Source organism: Corythoichthys intestinalis, chromosome 19 (genome assembly GCF_030265065.1).
Source record: "Corythoichthys intestinalis isolate RoL2023-P3 chromosome 19, ASM3026506v1, whole genome shotgun sequence".
Lineage (NCBI taxonomy): Eukaryota > Metazoa > Chordata > Actinopteri > Syngnathiformes > Syngnathidae > Corythoichthys > Corythoichthys intestinalis.
Genome location: NC_080413.1, coordinates 38,821,973 through 38,842,929, shown reverse-complemented (window position 1 = coordinate 38,842,929; position 20,957 = coordinate 38,821,973). Strand labels below are relative to the sequence as shown.

Below are 20,957 nucleotides of genomic sequence, written 5' to 3'. Positions count from 1 at the left end.
TACGAGAGTATTTCTTAGAACTATGCAGAATTGCACTTTCATCTCACAAGTGCAATAAATGCATCTAAAAACTAAATCAAAATACCTGAGCCAAGCCTCAAACCCTTGCATAGCTAGCTTAAATGAAATAAAATGCTAACTTTTTTTTACCACCAGCATCATAAGATAGCATAATAAGATTAAAAGGTGTTTTGGGAGACTAAAACATAATGAGATGAATGCCAGTTTTTGTCTGGCGAGACGAGAACAAGAAGAAAATGTGCAATTGTACTCAATTATGCTTACTTATACTACGAGTACGGTAATTTTCCAACTATAAGGCGCACCTGACTACATGCAGCACCCACCAAATTTGGCACGAAAATGGCATTTGTCCTTTCATAGGCCACACTGGACTATAAACTGCAGCTGTCTTCACTGTGTTATGGGATAGTTACACCGAAAGATTTTAACCGGTAACACTTTATTTGACAGCGTTATCATACGACTGTCATAAAAGCAAATGAACCACCATGAAGCTTTGAACCAATTGGCTACAAAGCTTCCTTGCTTCAAGAAGCTTCATTTGGCCATCACTGCTCCCCTGGGGGAGACAGTCAACCTCTGCTGCCACCTGCTGTCAACACTGTTGTTGTCCAACATGCCTCCTGGCATGCATTGCAGCGCTACAGATGTAAATAACAATAGAAATTCATGTTCTGTGCTAATTATGTTCTCAGTTAGTGTTCCAGTTTTTTTCATTAATTGCTAGTTATGGTATTTGGTAACACTTTATTTGACAATGGCGTCGTAAGACTGTCATCAGACATTCATAATTATGACATGACACTGTCATAAGCATTAATGAATGCTCATAACAGATGTCATTTAGTGTTATCCGACAAATGATCTCACTTTTGAATGGATGTAAAAGTTCCAAGCTGGACATAAATGGAGTGTGACACAATTTGTAGGATGACACTTAATGACATCTGTCATAAGCATTCAGTAATGCCCACGATTGTGTCATATCATAATTATGACGGTCTTATGTCAAATAAAGTGTTATCTATTAACACAAATAACTCAACAAATAAATAATAGACTATAAGCCGCAGGATTCAAAATGGAGGAAAAAAGTAGCGGCTCATAGTCCAAAAATTATGGTACTTGTACTAAAAATATGTGTACTAATACTCCAAGCACATGTACTACAAACACATGTACTAGTACGTGCACTAGAACTACAAGCATGTGTACTTGTACTACAAGTAAACTGACCAGCAAAGCTTCCCACGCAATTTCTCCAGAAATTGCATTTTCTCGTCTCTGACTGAAATCAAATATTGGTATGATAACGCAGCTTGATTCTCCATTGGGTAGCACTTATCCTGTGCTACGATAGGGAAGGCGTGTCAATATTTTGATTCTGATTACACCACCAATTATGCATATTGCTCCTTCAACCTTGAAGGTACTTACCCATGATGCTGGCCTTGCCCAGGTTGGTGATGGACTCTCCATAATGTCGCCGTGCCTGGGGCGGGGAGGTACAGGGACTAGGAAGGCTTTCTGAGTCCGATATAGATGTTGCCTCTTTGGAAAGGTTAAGCAGCGTGGGGCGGATTTGATCATATGGAGTGGGGCTGGTGGTGTTGTACCTGTCACATGAGAGCCACACATTCATATTCAGTCAGTACCTCCTCACGAGGGTCGCAGGGGTACTACGGCCTATCCCAGCTAACTATGGACAGGAGGTGGGGCACATCCTAACAATTTGCCAGCTTAGTACAGGGAGTAGGGGTTGGAAATTCTGGGTACCTCACGATATGATATAATTTGTGATACAAGGCTCATGATAACTCCCAGGAGATTCAACAAAACAAATAATAAACAAGCTATTATCATCCTTCTTCTGGAGGCCATTTACGGGTCACTTCCTGTTGATTTTGGGGCATTTACAGGTAACTTCATGTTGATTTTGGTTAACTGAAAAGGAAGTTATTCAAGAATGTCCAAAAATTAATAGGAAAGGGACTCCAAATCAACAGTTTTCAATTTTCCAGTGAAAATTCTTGTGAGTAAATGCTTTAATCCCTCAATTCTTTTTAGATATGGACGTAAAACAGTCTTGATTGTTGGCTGTATAGTTTCCCCTCCTTCTCCTTGCAAGCTATTCAACTAAATTGAGTGCCTTTCCTTTTTTTGGGTAATATTACAAATGTCTATCTAGGATTCGTATTTGAACTTGACAACAGTCTCGATTCTTGGTTAAAAGCAAAAAAAAAAAAAAAAAAAACGTGCAGGTAGCATTTATTTTATGTAAATATTGCGAACTATGAGGCTAGTCCGAAAGGAAATTAGCGGCCACCATATATAAACAGAGCTTTTCCGGTGAAAATCCTAGTGAATAAATGCTTAAATCCGAGTTCTTTATAGTTATGGACGTAAAACAGTCTTGATTCTTGGTTAAAAGCAAAAAAAAAAACATGCATGTAACATTTATTTTACGTAAATATTGCGAACTATATGAGGCTTGTCTGGAAGGAATAAGCGTCCGCTATACATACGTAAACAAACACCTTTTTCCGGTGAAAATTCTTGTGAATAAATGTTTAAATCCCTGAATACTTTATAGACGTGGATGTAAAAGAGTCTCAATTCTTGGTTAAAAGCAAAAAAAAAACAGGCAGTTTGCATTTATTTTACTTAAATATGTAGAAGAATGATGCTAGTCCATAGCAGTTAATTTCTCCCATTGATTTTCTTCACGTTTCAAATTAGATGCTTGGTACCAATAATAATTACCTCGAAACCTCGAACAAATCACTCCTGAGACAATCCTTCCTGTTTGTATGCGGTACAGCTTTTGTACTTTTTCAACCTAAATCCGACGTTGAATCGCTGCATGTGTCGCTGCGACCGAATGCGAATAACTGAAGCGGATTGTGGGATGGCCCCCTGCTTGAAGGCGTTGCGCAGTGGCTGGCCGATGTGGACCCATCAATACAATTATAAAGTGAATGCGTTGACATTAATCTAATGGAAAATGTTAGTAGCAACCTTTTGGTACACTGTAAATGCTAACATTCAAATTAATTAAATGTGATAAGTGAACTAAACTCAATTTTCATCAACCTGTTGCGAACACTACTTTTAAATAAGTAAGTAGTAATTTGGGGTTGGAGAACTTGCTTAACTTGATATATCCCAGTTAAGTCAAATTAGAAAAAATAATTTCTTGTACCCAGTGTCCTTTGGGCGTTCTATCAGACATGCGCAGATCTGCCCTGCCCACTTTCGCGCTCTTTCCAACACCTTTCTCAGTTATTTTCGCCATTGTGGGTTTACTTGTCCTCAGCACACTGATTTGGTAAGTACATATTTTACTCTTTTGTAAACCGTCGATTTGTCTTGTTGTAGTGTAGTAGCCTGTGTGCTGCCAGGGAGGAGAAGTGTCAATTACATCAAATATCACCGCTAGCAAGCATGCTATATGACCGTGACAGGAACCTCATCATTTTCAGAAACAAATGTAGACTACAGTTTATGGTAGACTCCCATTTTATGCCGGCCGGCGTTTTGAATTCTTGACAGACGGGGCTCGTAACGTTTTTAGGCGATGGGAGAGGTTTTTAAAACCGATTTAAAACAGTTACCGAGCGGTTTTAAGTTAGCTAGACCGAGGGGAGGTTCGCTTCCTGTTTTAAAAATAAAAACACTAATTCTATCGTTAGCGGGTGTTTTATTTTGTGAAACTAACAGGAAGTGCCTTAATCACTACGGCTAGCTTGAGTAGCGCCGAATTTGCACGTTGTGGATCTAAACGGCTACTTTCTCACGTAAAAATGTTAGAAATGTCGATAAAGTGATTTATTTACAGAGTTAGTGCTAGAATTAAGTCAGCTTCAGCCTGTCTATTTCGGCTCAGGTAAGAGCTAAATGCACAGTCAGACCTTATGTGCGCCAACGTAATCGGTTCTTGCGTTGGAGCAGGGGTCCCCAAACTACGGCCCGCCTCCACAATTGGTCCGGCCCCCTGACCCCCCCCCCCCCCAATAGTGTTATTATTTCCTGGCTTTTTTCTGTGAAGAACCCAGACAGGGTTATTTGGTTATTATCTACTTAATTAATTGTGTTATTATTATTCATTATTATATGATATTATATTATGTTATAATTATTTTTATTTTATTTTGTTCCAAGAAGAATTCAGAAAGGGTTATTTAATTATGGCTTTCTGAAAAACAATAATTTTTTTACATTTAGGCACTGCTGCAATCGTCACACTTTTTCTGTTACAAACTGACCCGGCCCCTCATCAGAGAAGGGAAAAGTCATGTGGCCTTCACAGGAAAAGGTTTGGGGACCCCTGCTTTAGAGTGTTTGTCATCTGCCCTTCCATTTGCTTTTCTTCATGTGCAGTGCTCCCCCTCCATGTTTGATCAAACTGCACTGATAATTTGAAATTGTTTTAAAATGCATTAATCGCAAAAATCAGAGGACTAGATCACATTTCCCCCTGTTATTTCACCACTTTAACTTTGGTCTAACCTAATATAGGAATACAGATCGAAAGAGTGCAGAGATCACACTCGACGCCATAACAACCTGGTGTGTTTAAGGTTGGTCATTTATGTGCCTATATTTTGAAATTGTTGCCTTAATTTTGTGTTCTTTTTCACCATCCCCCAATTAGGCTGAAGCAAATGGTCAAAAGTCCACACATACCTCAGTCTCAGCAATTACAGGTATGTTTCATACACTGATCAATGAATCATTTAATATTTGTATTTGTTTCATGGGTTGGGATAACAAACATGCATTAATGTTTTTACAGATGGATTAAGAAATTAATTGTACATCTCAATTTGAATGTTCAAAAATAATCAATTACGTTAATTTAAAAATAACTCATTGTTAAACATTTTAGTTTGTGAATATTAAAATAATTTGTTGCAGATTTTAATTTGTGATTAAAAATAATTGGACATTTTAATTTGTGACTGTTAAGAAAAAATTTAACTTTTTTTTTTTTCTAACAAGTTCTCAATGCTGAAATTATCATGTCTTTTCAGGTCAACCAAAGCAGTATTCTCTAATGCAGTGGACTTGCAAGTACTGCACATTTTCTGCTGAAAAGAGCCTACTTGCTTAAGCATTACCGCTTAAAACATGGATACCACACTCGGACATCCCTACTCCCATGTCTTCATAAGGACTGCCTCTGCACATTTAAATCTTTTAATGCACTCAAAGTACACCTATCGACATGGCACTCTCAAAAAGATGCAGGCAAAAGTGGAGAAACTGCATTTGACCGTCAGTTGTGCAACTTTGTGGAGCCCTGCTCAGAAGCAGACTTCTTTACCCATTTGCGAGGACATCTTAAGCTGAGGCAAATGGTTACTTGCCCATATCAAGACTAACTTTCAGAGCAGTATTTATTCGACCTTCACTGCACACAAAAGCAAAGAAATGTGAAATGTGTTTGAGCCATAGTGTGGGTAGGACATTTGTGTCTAAATCATTCAATCCCAATAAAAGTTGCTTTAATAAAAAAAAACTTATTTTTAATCAAAGAAAAAGAACCTTTTGCAAAAATATATTTTTTTGAAAATATATATATTTTTAAATATATATTTTTTTTATTGACGTGTCACTTTTTTTTTTAAAGGAAAAAGTTTAAAACTTTTTTTTTAAAGTGGAAAAAGTTTTGAACGCATTTCTTTTTTTCTTTTTGAAGTGGAAAAGGTTTTAAAGGCACTTTTTTTTTCGATTGAATCATTTTGACACAAAGATACGACTTCAACGCTACTTCCGACATGTTTGAGTGGCAGGTGACTACACCAATGGCATAAAAGAATGACTAATGGCCACCAGGGCTCCATCGAGCCATCGGACTCTGCTCGAGTCCAAGCCGAAAATAGGGCACTGGTACGGGGGGGTGACATCGGCATCTCACCGGAGTGCCCGCGCTGGTATGGTGCGCTGCTGCTTAATGTGATTCAAGAGGGGAACTTCACCCACTGCCCTGACGTGACGGTTGGCAATCGGGGTCCAACCGCAGTGTCGCGACGCGCCGGTATGGGAGTGGCCGACGAGTGGCCCGACACTAGCCTGCCCAGTAGCCCGCGCCGGGAGCCCCGTCGCTTCAGCTTTGAATGAGTGTCGTGTCAGTCGCGGGCCGTCTACTCAACAGCCGGCCTCCGCGCCGGGGTAGTGATATCGGGGTCCGCCAGTGTGCCGCAACAGGGCACCGTACCATCGCCGGCACACCGGTGAGATGCCGATGTCACACCCCCGTACCGGTGCCCTATTTTCGGCTTGGACTCGAGCAGAGTCCGATGGCTGGATGGAGCCCTGGTGGCCATTATTTTTGCTTCCTGCTTTTATGCCATTGGCGTAATCACCTGCCACTCAAACATGTCAGAAGTAGCGTTGAAGTTGGATCTTCGTGTCTAAATGATTCAACCGAAAAAAAGTGCCTTCAAAACTTTTTCCACTTCAAAAAAAAAAAGTGCCTTCAAAACTTTTTCCACCTTAAAAAAAAAAAAAAAAAAAAAAAAAAGTTTAAAACTTTTTGCTTTTCAAAAAAAAGTGACACGTCAATTAAAAAATAAAAATTAAAAAAAAAATTTTTTTTCAAAAAAATATTTTTGCAAAAGTTTTTTTTTTCTTTGATTAAAAACAGTTTTTTGATTGAAGCAACTTTTATTGGGATTGAATAATTTGGACACAAATGTCCTACCCATAATATGGCTCAAAAACAAAAAGGATTGCTTCGATCAAAGAAAACAGTTTCAATGAAAAATAAAGCGTAAATTTCTGAGTCTCAAATATTTTTTCACATTCAAACCTTTTTTTCTACAATTGTTTTTTTTTTTTTTTTTTTTTTTTTTTTTAATTGAAGTGATTTTATTTTGAAAATATACATTTTTTTGTTTGAAGCAACTTATTTTTGGATTGAATAATAAAGACACAAATGTCCTAGCCAAAATGTGGTCCAAACGCAGAATTACATCAATCAAAAAAGTTGTTTCAATAAAAAAAAAATAATTAAATTTTTTAAAAAAAATTTCAAAGAAAAATAGTTTTCAAACATATTTTTTGACTTACAAATTTATTTTTGCATTCAAACAAATTTTTTTGATTGACATGACTTTTTCTTTGATTGAAAAAAAAATAATATATATATACTAATGAAATATTTTTGAATAGAAATTACTTTTTTTTTTTTTTTTTTTTTTTGAGGAAAAAGCTTAATATGAAATTAGAATTTGAATAAAAATAAGACACATATTCTTGGTAAGATTTTAGGTTTCTCAGGTGTATAACTCCAGTACACGTTTTGCATTTACTCTTTTAGTGATGTGAAAAAAACAAAGTATCTTGTTTACTGTATCAGGTGTTAAAGTGAAATTTGAATTTGAACTGAGTTGTGTGTTTTAAAAAGAGTTCTGTATTTTTATGTTTATTTTATCCCTGCTGCACAGTTTAAACCATGGCACAATGTTGATTGTAGTTCCAGTTTTGATCACTAATATTGTTGGAGAAATCAGAACTGTTAGCTTTACTAGAGCTCAAGCTCATGTTGTAATGGGAAACTAGTTTGACGCCATGTCTTCAATGCTGAGTTAATGTCCTGAAATTATGATAATAGGATCTCGCCTGTTAGTCTTTGGAAATTACAGGATAGGAGTGGACATTGATGCAGTTCAGGTATTATTCAGTAATTTCTGTAGCAAAAGGTTATTTTAGGTACTTATACTTTGTATGAGGTGCAAAATGTTTGCAAAAGTAGGTTTATAATTAATCCACTGATTGTTCATTGATACTGAGCATTAACCAAACACCGTTCAGCCTGCCAGGAGCCAGTGTCTCTCATTAAATGCACTTTTGAGCATTTTAAAGTAAATTTTAATTCCATTGAATTAATCCAATGAGTGTTCTCCATTTATTGTGTTTTGGGGGTCATTACTGTTAGATAATGTGTTTTTAATGAAATTAGTATGTGCAGATGTAATTTCTATTGTGGAATTCTTTTAGGTCAAGAAAATTAAGTTGACCTGAATATGATGGGAGTACTGTGCACTCAAAATAAACAAGTTACTGTAATCCAGTTATTTTAGTTAGTTTGAGTACTGCCAACTCAATAAAAACAAGTGACTATAATCCAAATTTTTTAAGTTAATTTGAGTACTGCCAACTCACAATAATTAAGTTAATCAAATCTAATTCATCTAAGTCAACATAAATTAATTTTTTTAAGGCAGCAAGTTTGCATATATTTTTTTAGTAAAGTCAACTTTTAATATTTTACAGTGTACCTTTTTAATTTAAACGCTGACACCTTTTTAAAGCGATATATCAATTCTTGGTGGGAGCATATCGATAATCAAAGTATCGTGATATATCATCTTTTGATATATTGTTACACCAGGAGCGGGGAGCCACAAATATCAACAGGAACTTGCATTCGATTCACTTCAGAGTCGAGAGATGTCGGTTGCAGCTTGATGAAGCGAACATCATCCTTCAAATGAACGGTTGCAATGCTGAGGCCACCAAAACAGAACTGCCCCAAGAAGTTCTATCCATAAAGGTTATGAACAAAATCTGTGTCAAAGTGTATTCAGTTGATAAAAATGTCAACACGATCCAAAATGCCACACATAAAGGGGTCAGTGTGTTCCAAATGTCAACACTGTGGCTCAAAGGAAAATATGTAATCTGCATAACACGATCATATGAACAGCTTCTCAAACTGGTGATTTAGAAAACGCATGGATTAAGGACATTTAACTAAATATTATTTTGAGCGTGTGCTATTTAATCACTTAATACCAGAGCTTCAAAACAAGCTCTTGAATTTTGTCTTCTTCTAAAAGTGTATGTGTTGTCAATCTGAGCAAATGATATTCTGAAACCCAAATCAAAAATATATTTTTACAAAAACTTTCATTCAATTTCTACTTTTTATCATGCTTATATATCGAGTGAGAATCTCATTATCAAGCATTCATCTCTGAATGAAAATTAGCAGTGTGAACCACCAGTCATAAATGTACCAATGTTACAACTTGACTCACCAGTGGATTTGAACAGGTGCAATGTTACTGTAGTGCTTTAAGATAAGAGGTTCCAATCTGTACGCCTAAAAAAGAACAGAGAAAAACAAATTACTTGGGCTAAAGAAATGGAGCATTTTCCATGTAACCATAAACTGTTTTCATATTACGGCAACAATTTTTTACTTTTTGAATGTTGTCTGGATTTGTACATCTGCTGAATTACAAAACAGCATATGTTTCTCTCAATCAGGTCAGGATTTTGTGCTAAATTGATTTAAAATAAAAAAAGATATGAGAAAAGTGTTAATATTTTTGTGGCATTGTCAGCTAATTTTTGTCAACACATGTCATAATTCTAAATATTTTTTCGAGTGAAAAAATTTGTTTTCCAACAAAATACAGTGGTACCTCTACATATGAAGTTAATTTGTTCCAGGACCTTGTTTGTAAGTCGAAATGGTCCTATGTCGAGCAGGATTTTCCCATAAGAATACATTATAATTCCATTAATTTGTTCCACAGCCCGAAAACCTACACCAAATCCTTAATAAATACTCCTGTTACTATTGCAAATAGCAATTACAAAGAGCAAAACAGATGCTTAATAAATAAAAATCGGAATAATAACATAGTAATAGTAATAATAATAACAATACCTGTAATAATGTAACAAATCGGGTTCTAATGCGGCAGTCGTATTTTGTGTGGTGTACCTGAACGCACCACGGGGGTGACGGCAGAGTGAGAGAATGCAGTTGAGATATTCCTTTCACTTTTACGTCCTATTGTTGCGGGCTGTTGGCGTTTTTTGCACAAGTTCTACAATAAATGATTAAAAACCAGGGCTGTCAAACGATTCAAATTTTTAAGCGAGTTAATCACAGCTTAAAAATCAATCAAAATTAATCGCAATTCAAACCATCTCTAAAATATGCCACATTTTTCTGTAAATTATTGTTAGAATGGAAAGATAAGACGGATATATACATTCAACATACTGTACATAAGTACTGTATTTGTTTATTATAACAATAAATCCACAAGATGGCATTAACATTATTAACATTCTTTCTGTGAAAGGGATCCACAGATAGAAAGACTTTTAATTCTTAAAAGATAAATGTGAGTACAAGTCATAGTAATTTTATATTAAAACCCTTCTGTATGTTTTGTTTTAATAAAATTTGTAAAATTTTCAATCAAAAAATAAACTAATAGCTCGCCATTGTGGAAGGTAGTGATTGAAATACACCACAAGGTGTCAAGGACGAGTTTTAAAATAATTATAGATATATGCCAAGTTTTTCTAGTGCGTTTTGCCCCTCGACTGATGCCGTAGTTTCCGGGTTCATTGTACCTTGCGTTCATTTGAGTGTTGACTTCACAGCGTACGAGACCTCTGATAGTTAGATATTGTGACTAAATATTGCCATCTAGTGTATTTTTTTAGCTAAACGAAATGTTTGAATAGAGTTTGACCAAAGTCTGAGTATTATTTTGCATAGCTATTTTGATTGGGAATGTCAGTTCTCTTTGCATTGAGCGCTTTTCTTTTTGTGAACATTATTTTTTTTGAGAGGAATATTATTTTTGTTGTGCTTTCAGTAATTGATACTGTAGCGACTTAACTGTTCGCCCAAATGTATAATGGGAAGTTGGGCAACCATGACGGTCAGTGGTGGCTGCAAATGGTATATCTTCTCTGCGTTGTGTTCAATACAGGGTGTTACGAAAAAGATTATCTTCTGTCATTATTTCCCACGTCGCTTCCCACAATAGTTATAATTGTTGTGAAAGTGATGCCAAAGACTATGCCAATAAATAGTGCGGCCCCAATGAATGCCTGTGTCCACTCCACTCGCTTGTCTCTGCCTCTTAGCTCTCAATATACAGTTGTGGTCAAAAGTTTACATACACTTGTGAAGAACATAATGTCATGGCTCTCTTGAGTTTCCAGTTATTACTACAACTCAGATTTTTCTTTGATAGAGCGATTGGAACAGATACTTCTTTGTCACAAAAAACATTCATGAAGTTTGGTTCTTTTATGACTTTATTATTGGTTAACAGAAAAAGTGATCAAATTTTCTGGGTCAAAAATATACATACAGCAACACGAATTAGCAATTTTGACTTCTCTGAGGCCATTTAAATAGGGGTCATTGGATGCAAACGCCCACAAACGCTACAATGGGAAAGTCAAAGGAGCTCAGCATGGATCTGAAAAAGCGAATCATTGACTTGAACAAGTCAGGAAAGTCACTTGGAGCCATTTCAAAGCAGCTGCAGGTCCCAAGAGCAACAGTGCAAACAATTGTTTGTAAGCATAAAGTGCATGGCACTGTTTTGTCACTGCCACGGTCAGGAAGAAAACGCAAGCTATCACCTGCTGCTGAGAGAAAATTGGTCAGGAGGGTGAAGATTCAACCGAGAATCACCAAAAAGCAGATCTGCCAAGAATTAGAAGCTGCTGGAACACAGGTGTCAGTGTCCACAGTCAAGCTTGTTTTGCATCTCCATGGATTGAGAGGCTGCCGTGCAAGAAGGAAGCCCTTGCTCCAAAAGCGGCACCTTAAGGCTCGACTGAAGTTTGCTGCTGATCACATGGACAAAGATAAGACCCTCTGGAGGAAAGTTCTGTGGTCAGACGAAACAAAAATCGAGCTGGTTGGCCACAATGCCCAGCAATATGTTTGGAGGAGAAAAGGTGAGGCCTTTAACCCCAAGTACACCATGCCTACCGTCAAGAGCGGTGGTGGTAGTATTATGCTGTGGGGCTGTTTTGCTGCCAATGGAACTGGTGCTTTACAGAGAGTAAATGGGATAATGAAGAAGGAGGATTACCTTCAAATTCTTCAAGATAACCTAAAGTCATCAGCCCGAAGATTGGGTCTTGGGCGCAGTTGGGTGTTCCAACAGGACAATGACCCCAAACACACATCAAAAGTGGTAATGGAATGGCTAAATCAGGCTAGATTTAAGGTTTTCGAATTGCCTTCCCAAAGTCCTGACTTAAACCCCATTGAGAACTTGTGGACAATGCTGAAGAAACAAGTCCATGTCGGAAAGCCATCAAATTTAACTGAACTGCACCAATTCTGTCAAGAGGAGTGGTCCAAGATTCAACCAGAAGCTTGCCAGAAGCTTGTGGATGGCTACCAAAAGCGCCTAATTGAAGTGAAAATGGCCAAGGGACATGTTATCAAATATTAGCGCTGCTGTATGTATATTTTTGACCCAGCAGATTTGATCACTTTTTTCTGTTCACCCATAATAAAGTCATAAAAGAACCAAACTTCATGAATGTTTTTTGTGACAAAGAAGTATCTGTTCCAATCACTCTATCAGAGAAAAATCTGAGTTGTAGAAATAACTGGAAACTCAAGAGAGCCATGACATTATGTTCTTCACAAGTGTATGTAAACTTTTGACCACAACTGTACATAAAACGGCGCCATTGTAGTCTGTTTGCGGCAATGCATGAGTGGGTTGTCCCGCGCATGCGTTAAATATTTTAACGTGATTAATTTAAAAAATTAATTACTGCCCGTTAACGCGATAAATTTGACAGCCCTATTAAAAACCTGATGAAGCTGGCAATCTCTTTGGCGATGGTTACTTATAAAGAATGTCAAACGGAGGTCGGAGGAGTATTGTCAAGCAGTTCACGGGCGCGCACGGCACGCTCATATTTTTCCATTGATAAGCCTCACCTTTTTTCTTTTTTTACCACCTGCTTTAACATCAACCCATGTTGATTTCTGTCACAAAAAAATCTGCTGTGTGTGCGTCTTGCGGGAAAACAATGAAACTGCGACACTGTCATAAATAGTCCTATTTCGAGCATTTCGTCGGATGTAGAAACAAATGGCGAGTCAAATTTTACGTCAGATGTCGAAAAGATCGTGTGTCGAAGCGATCGTATGTCAAGGTACCACTGTATATTGATTACATGATAGAAACATCGATTACTGCGAACTAAATGGTGGACATTGATAAAGGTAAGTACACGTAAATTGCATGTTACTTCATCATTGTTCAAAATTCAGGGCGTGAAGTTCTGTTTCTTCGAACTCTTAGAATGCTTAGCAGCAGGGATGTCTCTTCAGTAATCAGCCATCATGACTGCGTCCCAGCGTCCCTGATACCTAGTCTCCATCTCTTTCATATCCTGGTGGAATCGCTCCCCCTGCTCGTCGCTCATTGATCCTAGATTTTCAGGAAACCGGTCCATATGTGAGAATAGGTAGTGCATTTTGATGCTCATGTTGCATCCGAGGTTTCTGAAAGCAGTCAGCATGTTGTTGACAAGTTCTTGGCCTTGTTGTTGCCAGGAAAGTTCTTCACGACCAGAACGAATGCCTTCCACGCTTACAGTTCTACTTCATTCATTGAGTGTTCAAACAATGGATCTCTGATGAGCTGACGGATCTGAAGGCCATCAAAGATGCCAGCTTGACCAATTTTCTCCAGTACATACTTGACTGCTTCAAACTTTTCCATTAGTGTAGTTGAGTGAGCAAGGGGTACAGAGGCAAACTCGTTGCCGTTGTGTAGAAGAACGTATTTCAGCGATCGCTTGCTGCTGTCAATGAAGTCTGCAATTCTTGGGTTCATACTGTGGCATTCCAAGGTTGTGCAGAAGCTGCGCACTGTTCGTACAGTACACCAAGCCCTTCTCTTCAGCGAAAAAACGGGGGTACTCTTGATGTCTGTTGCGGTAGAAGCTAATGCAAGCATTGTCAGAAAGGAGTTTTTTTTCCCTTCACTCTAGATGCCAACAGTTCAGCAGAGTACTTTGACAAGCTGAGGTCACGAACTAGGTCATTCAACTCCTTTTGGGAAAATGGATGTGGAGCATCATCGTCAAGAGCCATTTCTTCTGCGTCTTTATCTCCTTCAACACAGGGGGCATCTTTGTCACTAATGTCAGGAAGCTTTTCGAAGATAGGCACCGAGTTATGACATGTCAAATGTCAAATTCTCTGCGTTTCCGGTGGTCAAATAACGTTTTTTTTTTTTCAACTTCCCATGCCTATAGGGAAGCCGCTATGAAAGATATCGACATAGGGTCTTCACTGCCATATTCCTTGGTGAATTTAGAGCAATATAGCTTGTTATAATTTGACATTTAATAACATGTGATATAAAGACTGAAAGGCTGAAGGCCGACCATAAACCGAAAAACTGTTTTTGGTCATAGAAAGAAAAGTTGACCTAATGACCTGAGCAAAACCAATGTCATTTTCAGATTCAGCGCATCAGAATTGTCCTAAATCCACTGACGAAACTCAGACAAACAAATTTGTTGTTGCCCAGTGAATCAGTTCTGTCAAGATTGTTGACCTCTGATTTATTTTTATGAACATGATGTCATGTTCCCATTGGAACAAATCTAAGCGAAGTATCGACCTTAGGCCACATCCAACCCATCCATGGAGTCTGATTGGCGGAGGTGTGTAGCACTGATTTACATTTACTCCGTTACATTTACTTAAGTACCTTTGGGATAAAAATGTACTTCAAAGAGTAGGATTATTAACACGCCATATCTTTTACTAGGGATGTCCCGATTGAATACTTTTGCACCAGAGTCATCTGATTTTGAGAACCCGATCCAATACCGGGAAAAAAAGTTTTGTTTTGTTTTTTTTTTTTTAACAAAAGTTCCAAACATTTACTGTCCCACCGTGCCACCTTCAAGTGTGAATTATTTTTAAACACGAATAACGAAGAAAAATGCTTGTCTGTATTAAATGCTTCATTGAGTGAGTCCCCTCAAATCCACTCATCCTTCGACGCTTACGTGGCTAAAAACAGCCTCTCACTTACACAATGAGTTGCCACAGCACACTTATGCAAGTTTAACAATGATCAAAGCTACAAACCTGTCAATCATCGTTAATGGATATTTTTTTAACTAAATTGACATGAACGGATTGGGACATCCCTACTTTTTACTTTTACTTGACTCTGACTCCACTACTTTGGGCCACACTAGTCGTTACATTTTTACTCTCTCACATTAGATTTGACTTTATTATTGCTACATATGCCAACAGTGGTTCTACAAGTTCATCAACGAGCTGTCACAACAATAATCACATGACTCCATTATACCAAGAGGTAACAATACAGTCACATGACCACACACAAGCTTGCAGTCGGAAGTCCAATGATCACACCGGCCATTTCATTTACGTGGGGTCTTCTTAGGCCCTACAATCTTTATATTCGTGGATCCCCCACGGGTATAGAGATTGCAGACCCTAATAAGTCACAATTGTTCTCTTGTACTAAAATATGTTATTAGAAATACATAAACTATTGCCATTGATTTAAAAATCTATAATATTTAGTACATGTTTTGACCTACAGAAAGCGCCATGTTTTACACACGCAATGCACGCTGGGGGTGATGATGCAGTTAGGGGGTATTGGGAGAATAGCTGTGCTCGATACTAGCAAGGCTAGTATGACAACTGGCATTGTGTCACCTTCTCCACATTCTCCGTTTGACTTTTGGGCCGGGGGGAGGGGGGGGGGGCACAACATGTTGATGACCCCGAACGATAAAATTAACTTACAAGAATATTAATAATAATAAGTTGAAAATTAGCATTTTTTTTGTTTCCCATCATTCTTGAGGGGAACTCCAAATCAGGCTGCTTAGGCTATACTTTCACCAATATTGTCATCCATTGAATATGGTACGCCCACCGGTGTCGTGCCCATGTAGTTACCTCAGTCAAAAATCGTATCCCCTGGGCGGAGCCACTGCGCTACACTTGATTTCCATGTTTTGGTGATATAGAGATCTACGAGGTTTTAAAGCATGGCACATCTATCAAAAAAAAAAAAAAAAAATCCTGTCGTATAACGTAACATATGTACTGAACATAAAAAAATCGATGTTTCACCGTTTTAGTCGTAGGATGATGTATAACTGTTATTACTGTAATTCAAGACCTGTATGGAGTTTCTCCAGTTTAATCAACGTCAGTGTCCCAAATAAATAAATAAATAACTGTGTTTCTTCTCTTACTTCAATTAATTGTTTAAGTAGACATAAATGTGTCTCCCGTGGCCAGGGGATACAATTTCTGAAGGGGGTAACTACATTGGCAAGACACCGGTGATGGCTTTATTGTACAATTAGCGTCTTTAGTGGGGCAGATTGAAACTCCGCTCACCATTTTGGTGGTGCTCTATGGCGTTTCATGGTCCACATTCTCAATCCTTGGTTCTTACTCTATAGTTGTTGTCGCTTTTGAAAGCTTAGGTTTGAAAAAATTACGTATATCCATCTTGCCTCTTCGGTCCTCGGGTGGTTTTGGCTAAGCAAAGCAAATGACCGTCTAAGGTGCTAGTCACATGATCTGTACGAAAAATAATTTAGACCAATTATAAAAATATCTTTTTTTTGTTCATTTCATTCATTTTTGTTGTTTGTTTTATTGTTTTACAACTTTTATAGACAATATTTAACCGGAAAAATTCTTAGTATCAAAATCATGTACTGTATAGGAAAGTCAATTACATTAAATGACACTTTTTGGCCACCACAGGGGGCCTGGCCCCCCTGGAAATCCGCTTATGCTTTTCCAGCTTGTCAGATTTTTTTAGGCAGGTTGCCGAGATATTGACTTGCTGTTATTTGACAATTTGTATTCTCGATTACTTCGTTGCCAGTTGCATCCTTGATTTGGTTTTTTTCATTCGTCTGCCGCCCTAGTTTTTGGAATCGTCTGCCTTGTGCAGGTATTTGAGTGCATTATTTGTTTTCGCCCAGCTTTTGCGACACTTTTGCCTCTAACCGCGGTTTTCCCTTGGTTTTTTTTTAATTGATCCCGATCTGCTGTTATGTAGCCTTTTCGCGACTGCAATTTTTTTGGGTGTTCAATAAACCCTTGTACGCAATCCCTGTTATTGTTGTCTGCTTTGGGGTCCAACCTTACTTCTTCTTTCGCGGACCGCAACAGATTTGTTGGTTTTCATCTGAGGACTTGAGTTACTGATTGCAGATAAGAAATATAAATAAGTAATATGTGATCATGGGTGAGTGGTCCCCATCAAGCCACTTTCCCTACTAACAACTGTACCTGGTGAAATGTCCTTGAACTTCAGTACAAGTAGTGACAAGTGGTCAGCTGCCCTAAAGTGCTAAATAGGGAACCCTCACCCTCACTGTAATGAACTCACCACAGGATCAGTGGGATGGAATATGTTGAAGAGGCGTTTGCAGATTGAGGTGGGGAGGATATGGTCCTGCACACCATTGCTTCCTGGACGGATGCCTCGTAATGCCAAAAATACTGCCAGAGGGGAGCCCATACAGAAGAAATTCTCCACCTGATAAACGAAGGAAACAATATAGCACTTTAAAGACAAAAAACAAATTAACTTCACACAAACATACTAGTATAATTCAGGGTTTTTACAGGTATCAGCAAATCTCATTTAATGCTTTTAATGCCACTTTAAAAAAATGTCATGCCCATGCACAACTGTAGTTTTACAAACACAAATTGTGAGTAGAAAAATATTTACAATGAACCAGTTCAGTTCAATTTCTTCAGGCACGGCACTCAGTTTCGTCATGGAACCAGAAACGGAGCTACGTTACAAAGCTCACACTTCCAGGGAGTGCCATTTCTTCTTCCGCCCTTTGCGTACTGCTGTCTAGGAGTGGGAACTAGAGCTGGGCGGTAAACCGAAAATTTACCGTCACCGAAATTCTTCACGGTGACCGACGTAATTTTGACCATGTCGGTAAATTCGGTAAATTAATAAAACAAGAAAATAGGCTTTTCATCCCGCTTTGACTCTGTGTTGTTCGTCTATGTTCATTCCCCTTTAAGAAGCCAGTCAATGTACTTACGTAGGGAGTCACGTGATCATCAGGAAGCCAATCAAACAGAAGCCCGGTAAGCTAACGCTAGCAGCTAACGCTACAAGCAAAACGTGATGGAGTGTGGCTTAAGGGAGGTTCGCCAAACTTTCACCCGACATTTAGTAGACTCTTGGTGGCATCCAGACGGGCTTTCACCCGCTGTCCTCCCTTGTTCTCACGATTTCCGGAGATGGTGCTTTCAGTGCTTTCTACTGGTAGCCAGGCCACAGTCTAACGTTAGCGGCTAACGCTAGCGGCCGCTAGCGGCTAACGCTACAAATGAACGTGATGGAGTCGGATAGCGGTTCTAACCTTGTCGAAATGGCTGAACTTAATGAGTGGATTGGGCACGGACTGCATCTAGGAATTACTATGTCGCGTTATTTTGTATCTGACTGTGTGTGATTTCTCTGATAGCTTTTTTGATGGTAAAGCATTCAGCATAAAGCACAATCCAACGGTGAAATTAATAATATGGCCGAGAAATGGCCCCAGCTATTTTTCTGTATGTGCTTAATTCTGTGTCATTATTGCTATCATAAAATCTTAAGTGTCTCATTTGCAGAAGATCAATATAGCTTTAATGTATGTCTGTCTGTCTGTTTGGGGGTTCATGTATGCGTGCATATATTAAAAAATGCACTGGGGGGAAAAAGAAAACCTGAAACCATAAAGTAAACACTTGTATTGAATAATTATGTCACAGCAGCCATTAACAATAAATTGTCTTTTTGAAGTGTACTGTTCAAGCTGCAAGTCATTTGTGTTGCAATGACATGTTTGCACAGGCATATTGATTTTGACAATGTACATTGTTCAAGCCATACACGCTGTTATAAATGCTCATACTTGAATTCTTATTGTTTACAATACATTTTAATAAACTTAATGTTTAGACTGCATGTACAATTGTTAAATATATCAAATTGAATGCTGGTAACTAAATCAACAAGAAACTGTTAATCTGTATTTCATGCATTGATTCAGATTTTCAAATTATATAACAGTCCGCTTGGGCGACTTTATCGTCATTTATCGTTATCGAGGTAAATCTGCTCAATTTATCGTGATACGTGTTTAAGGCCATATCGCCCACCCCTAGTGGGAACTTCAGGGCATCTCAAGATACAATACGATTCGCGATACAAGGCTCACGATAACGATTGCCTCACGATATCACGATACAGCGATTATCGATATATTGGTCAGAAATGGGATACATGATATTCTACGATACAACTGTTGAAACGAAAAAAAAAAAAGATATTTCAAAATAGAAAAAATACGGTTTAAGTCATTTATTAAACACTGACACCTTTTTTGTGCAACATTGCTGTAAAATATAAATCTAGTGCAAATTGTGCACCTGCACATATAGCGGAAACAAACCACAACCACTGATATCTCTTGGAGAGATCATGATGAATGGCACCCTTAATTTCTTTAAAGTTTAAATCTTTTTTAAAAAAAGAAAAACAGTACATAGGTAGGACACTGTAGGTGTCAGTCAGCAGTTGAGCTTAGAGTGGGGCAATGATAAATTGGTGGGTCTTTTCTTCGTATATGACCTTTGTTGCCAAAAGCGTTTGTTTGAGCACTTCCACTATCTGCTACAATTCTTGCACACAGCAAAGTCCTTCTTCATCTTATTTCCTTTCTTGTTGGTGTAAAATCTAAAGTGTGTCCCCATGTGTGATTTGTAGCAATATTTTTCTCATTTTTTCCTCCACCGTTATAACGAAGCTTTTTTTTATTTTTTTCAACCCACTTGGAGCTTCCCTCTTCTTCTCTAGACAACTTGTGTGCACTTTACCTTCACCGCCACTCTCGAGCGCCCCTAGTGGACTGCCAAGGAATTGCTCAACAAACCTTGAGCAGTTTACAGCATCCATACTCCGTTGTATGGCCAATATGTTAAATAAAAGTATCGATACTTGGCGGGAGCATATCGATAACCAATCGGGTTGCAAAATATCGCGATATATCACTGTATCGAGATATTGTCACACTCTTACTGCTGTCACTCTTCTCACTCGCTGTCTCATCCGAAGAAACAACGACAAATCGGGCCCATCTCTTCCTCGAGTTGATGAAATAATTAGGGCTGTCCCAAACGACTAATTTTCTCCCGATTAGTCAGCCGACTATTTTTACGATTAGTCGACTAATCTAATAATTAAAAAAAAAAAAATTTTGTTTTGTTTTTGTTTTCTAATTTAGCAATGACATTTTTGTTGACGCTTATCAATTCACAAAAAACATATTGGAACACCTAAATTATTTATTAAAGTACAAATAAACACGTAAATAACAATAATAAATCACAAATAAACAATGAGTTCAAATGCTGATAGAATTAACTAGTGTATCATCCCGATTGAAAAGATGGTCTCTTAAACTGATGGTTTACAACTTTTATTCCATCCTTGATGTAATCACACTGTAAAAGCTATGGTGCACACAAATAAAACAACACAATTAGAAATTAACGAAAACTTTTCACCTTTTTCCTTTTAAACCTTATTTATATATCAATGAATTGCCTATATGAATTGCCTTTACCTTAATTTATTACCTTATCATTGACAATCTCTCCCTTAAGTGCAATCACTGTATATATTGTATATATTTATGACCTTTTAACCTTATATAATTTTCTATACCATAAAATAAACCATAACATGAAATAAACCTTTCAGTTAGCATTAAGAACAATACTCATAGCACTTATACGCCCATTGTCAATGAAACATTATTATTTAGTAAGGCGACAGCACCCTCTGGTGTACAAAAAATGAAAAAACAACAAAAAAAAATTTACAAACTGGGTTACGGCGCTTGATGTGTTTATTCACGGCCGACGTGCAGCCAAGCTTGGCATTGAAGAGACAGGACGGAAGAGTGTACGCTCCTTTGTTTCTTTGAAATAAGTCAATGTTTTGGACACTCTGGTGCGCTTTTTTGGCTTTGTGCCGCTTTCCCCGCTTGCATACAGAGCATCCGACATTCTG

The 20,957-nt window shown here is 37.9% G+C and overlaps 1 protein-coding gene and 1 long non-coding RNA gene across 3 annotated transcripts in view; one reads left to right on the top strand and one right to left on the bottom strand.

The window, feature by feature from the left end:
- ddhd1b (DDHD domain containing 1b) overlaps positions 1-20,957 on the bottom strand; it is a 64,803-nt gene that overhangs the window by 6,469 nt on the left and 37,377 nt on the right. Inside the window, exons 9-11 of the mRNA XM_057822484.1 lie at positions 17,256-17,405; positions 9,072-9,136; positions 1,462-1,640 (exon numbers count right to left, since the gene is read on the bottom strand). Of these exons, the coding sequence (XP_057678467.1) occupies positions 1,462-1,640; positions 9,072-9,136; positions 17,256-17,405 (394 nt within the window). The remainder of the gene's footprint in view (positions 1-1,461; positions 1,641-9,071; positions 9,137-17,255; positions 17,406-20,957) is intronic.
- Positions 3,134-5,668, top strand: LOC130907424 (uncharacterized). 2 transcript variants are annotated; one of them, XR_009061467.1, is made up of 5 exons: positions 3,134-3,352; positions 4,249-4,339; positions 4,543-4,604; positions 4,679-4,730; positions 5,058-5,668. It is a non-coding gene; the product is annotated as an uncharacterized LOC130907424 (long non-coding RNA). The 2 variants fall into 2 exon arrangements; XR_009061466.1 differs by lacking the exon at positions 4,249-4,339.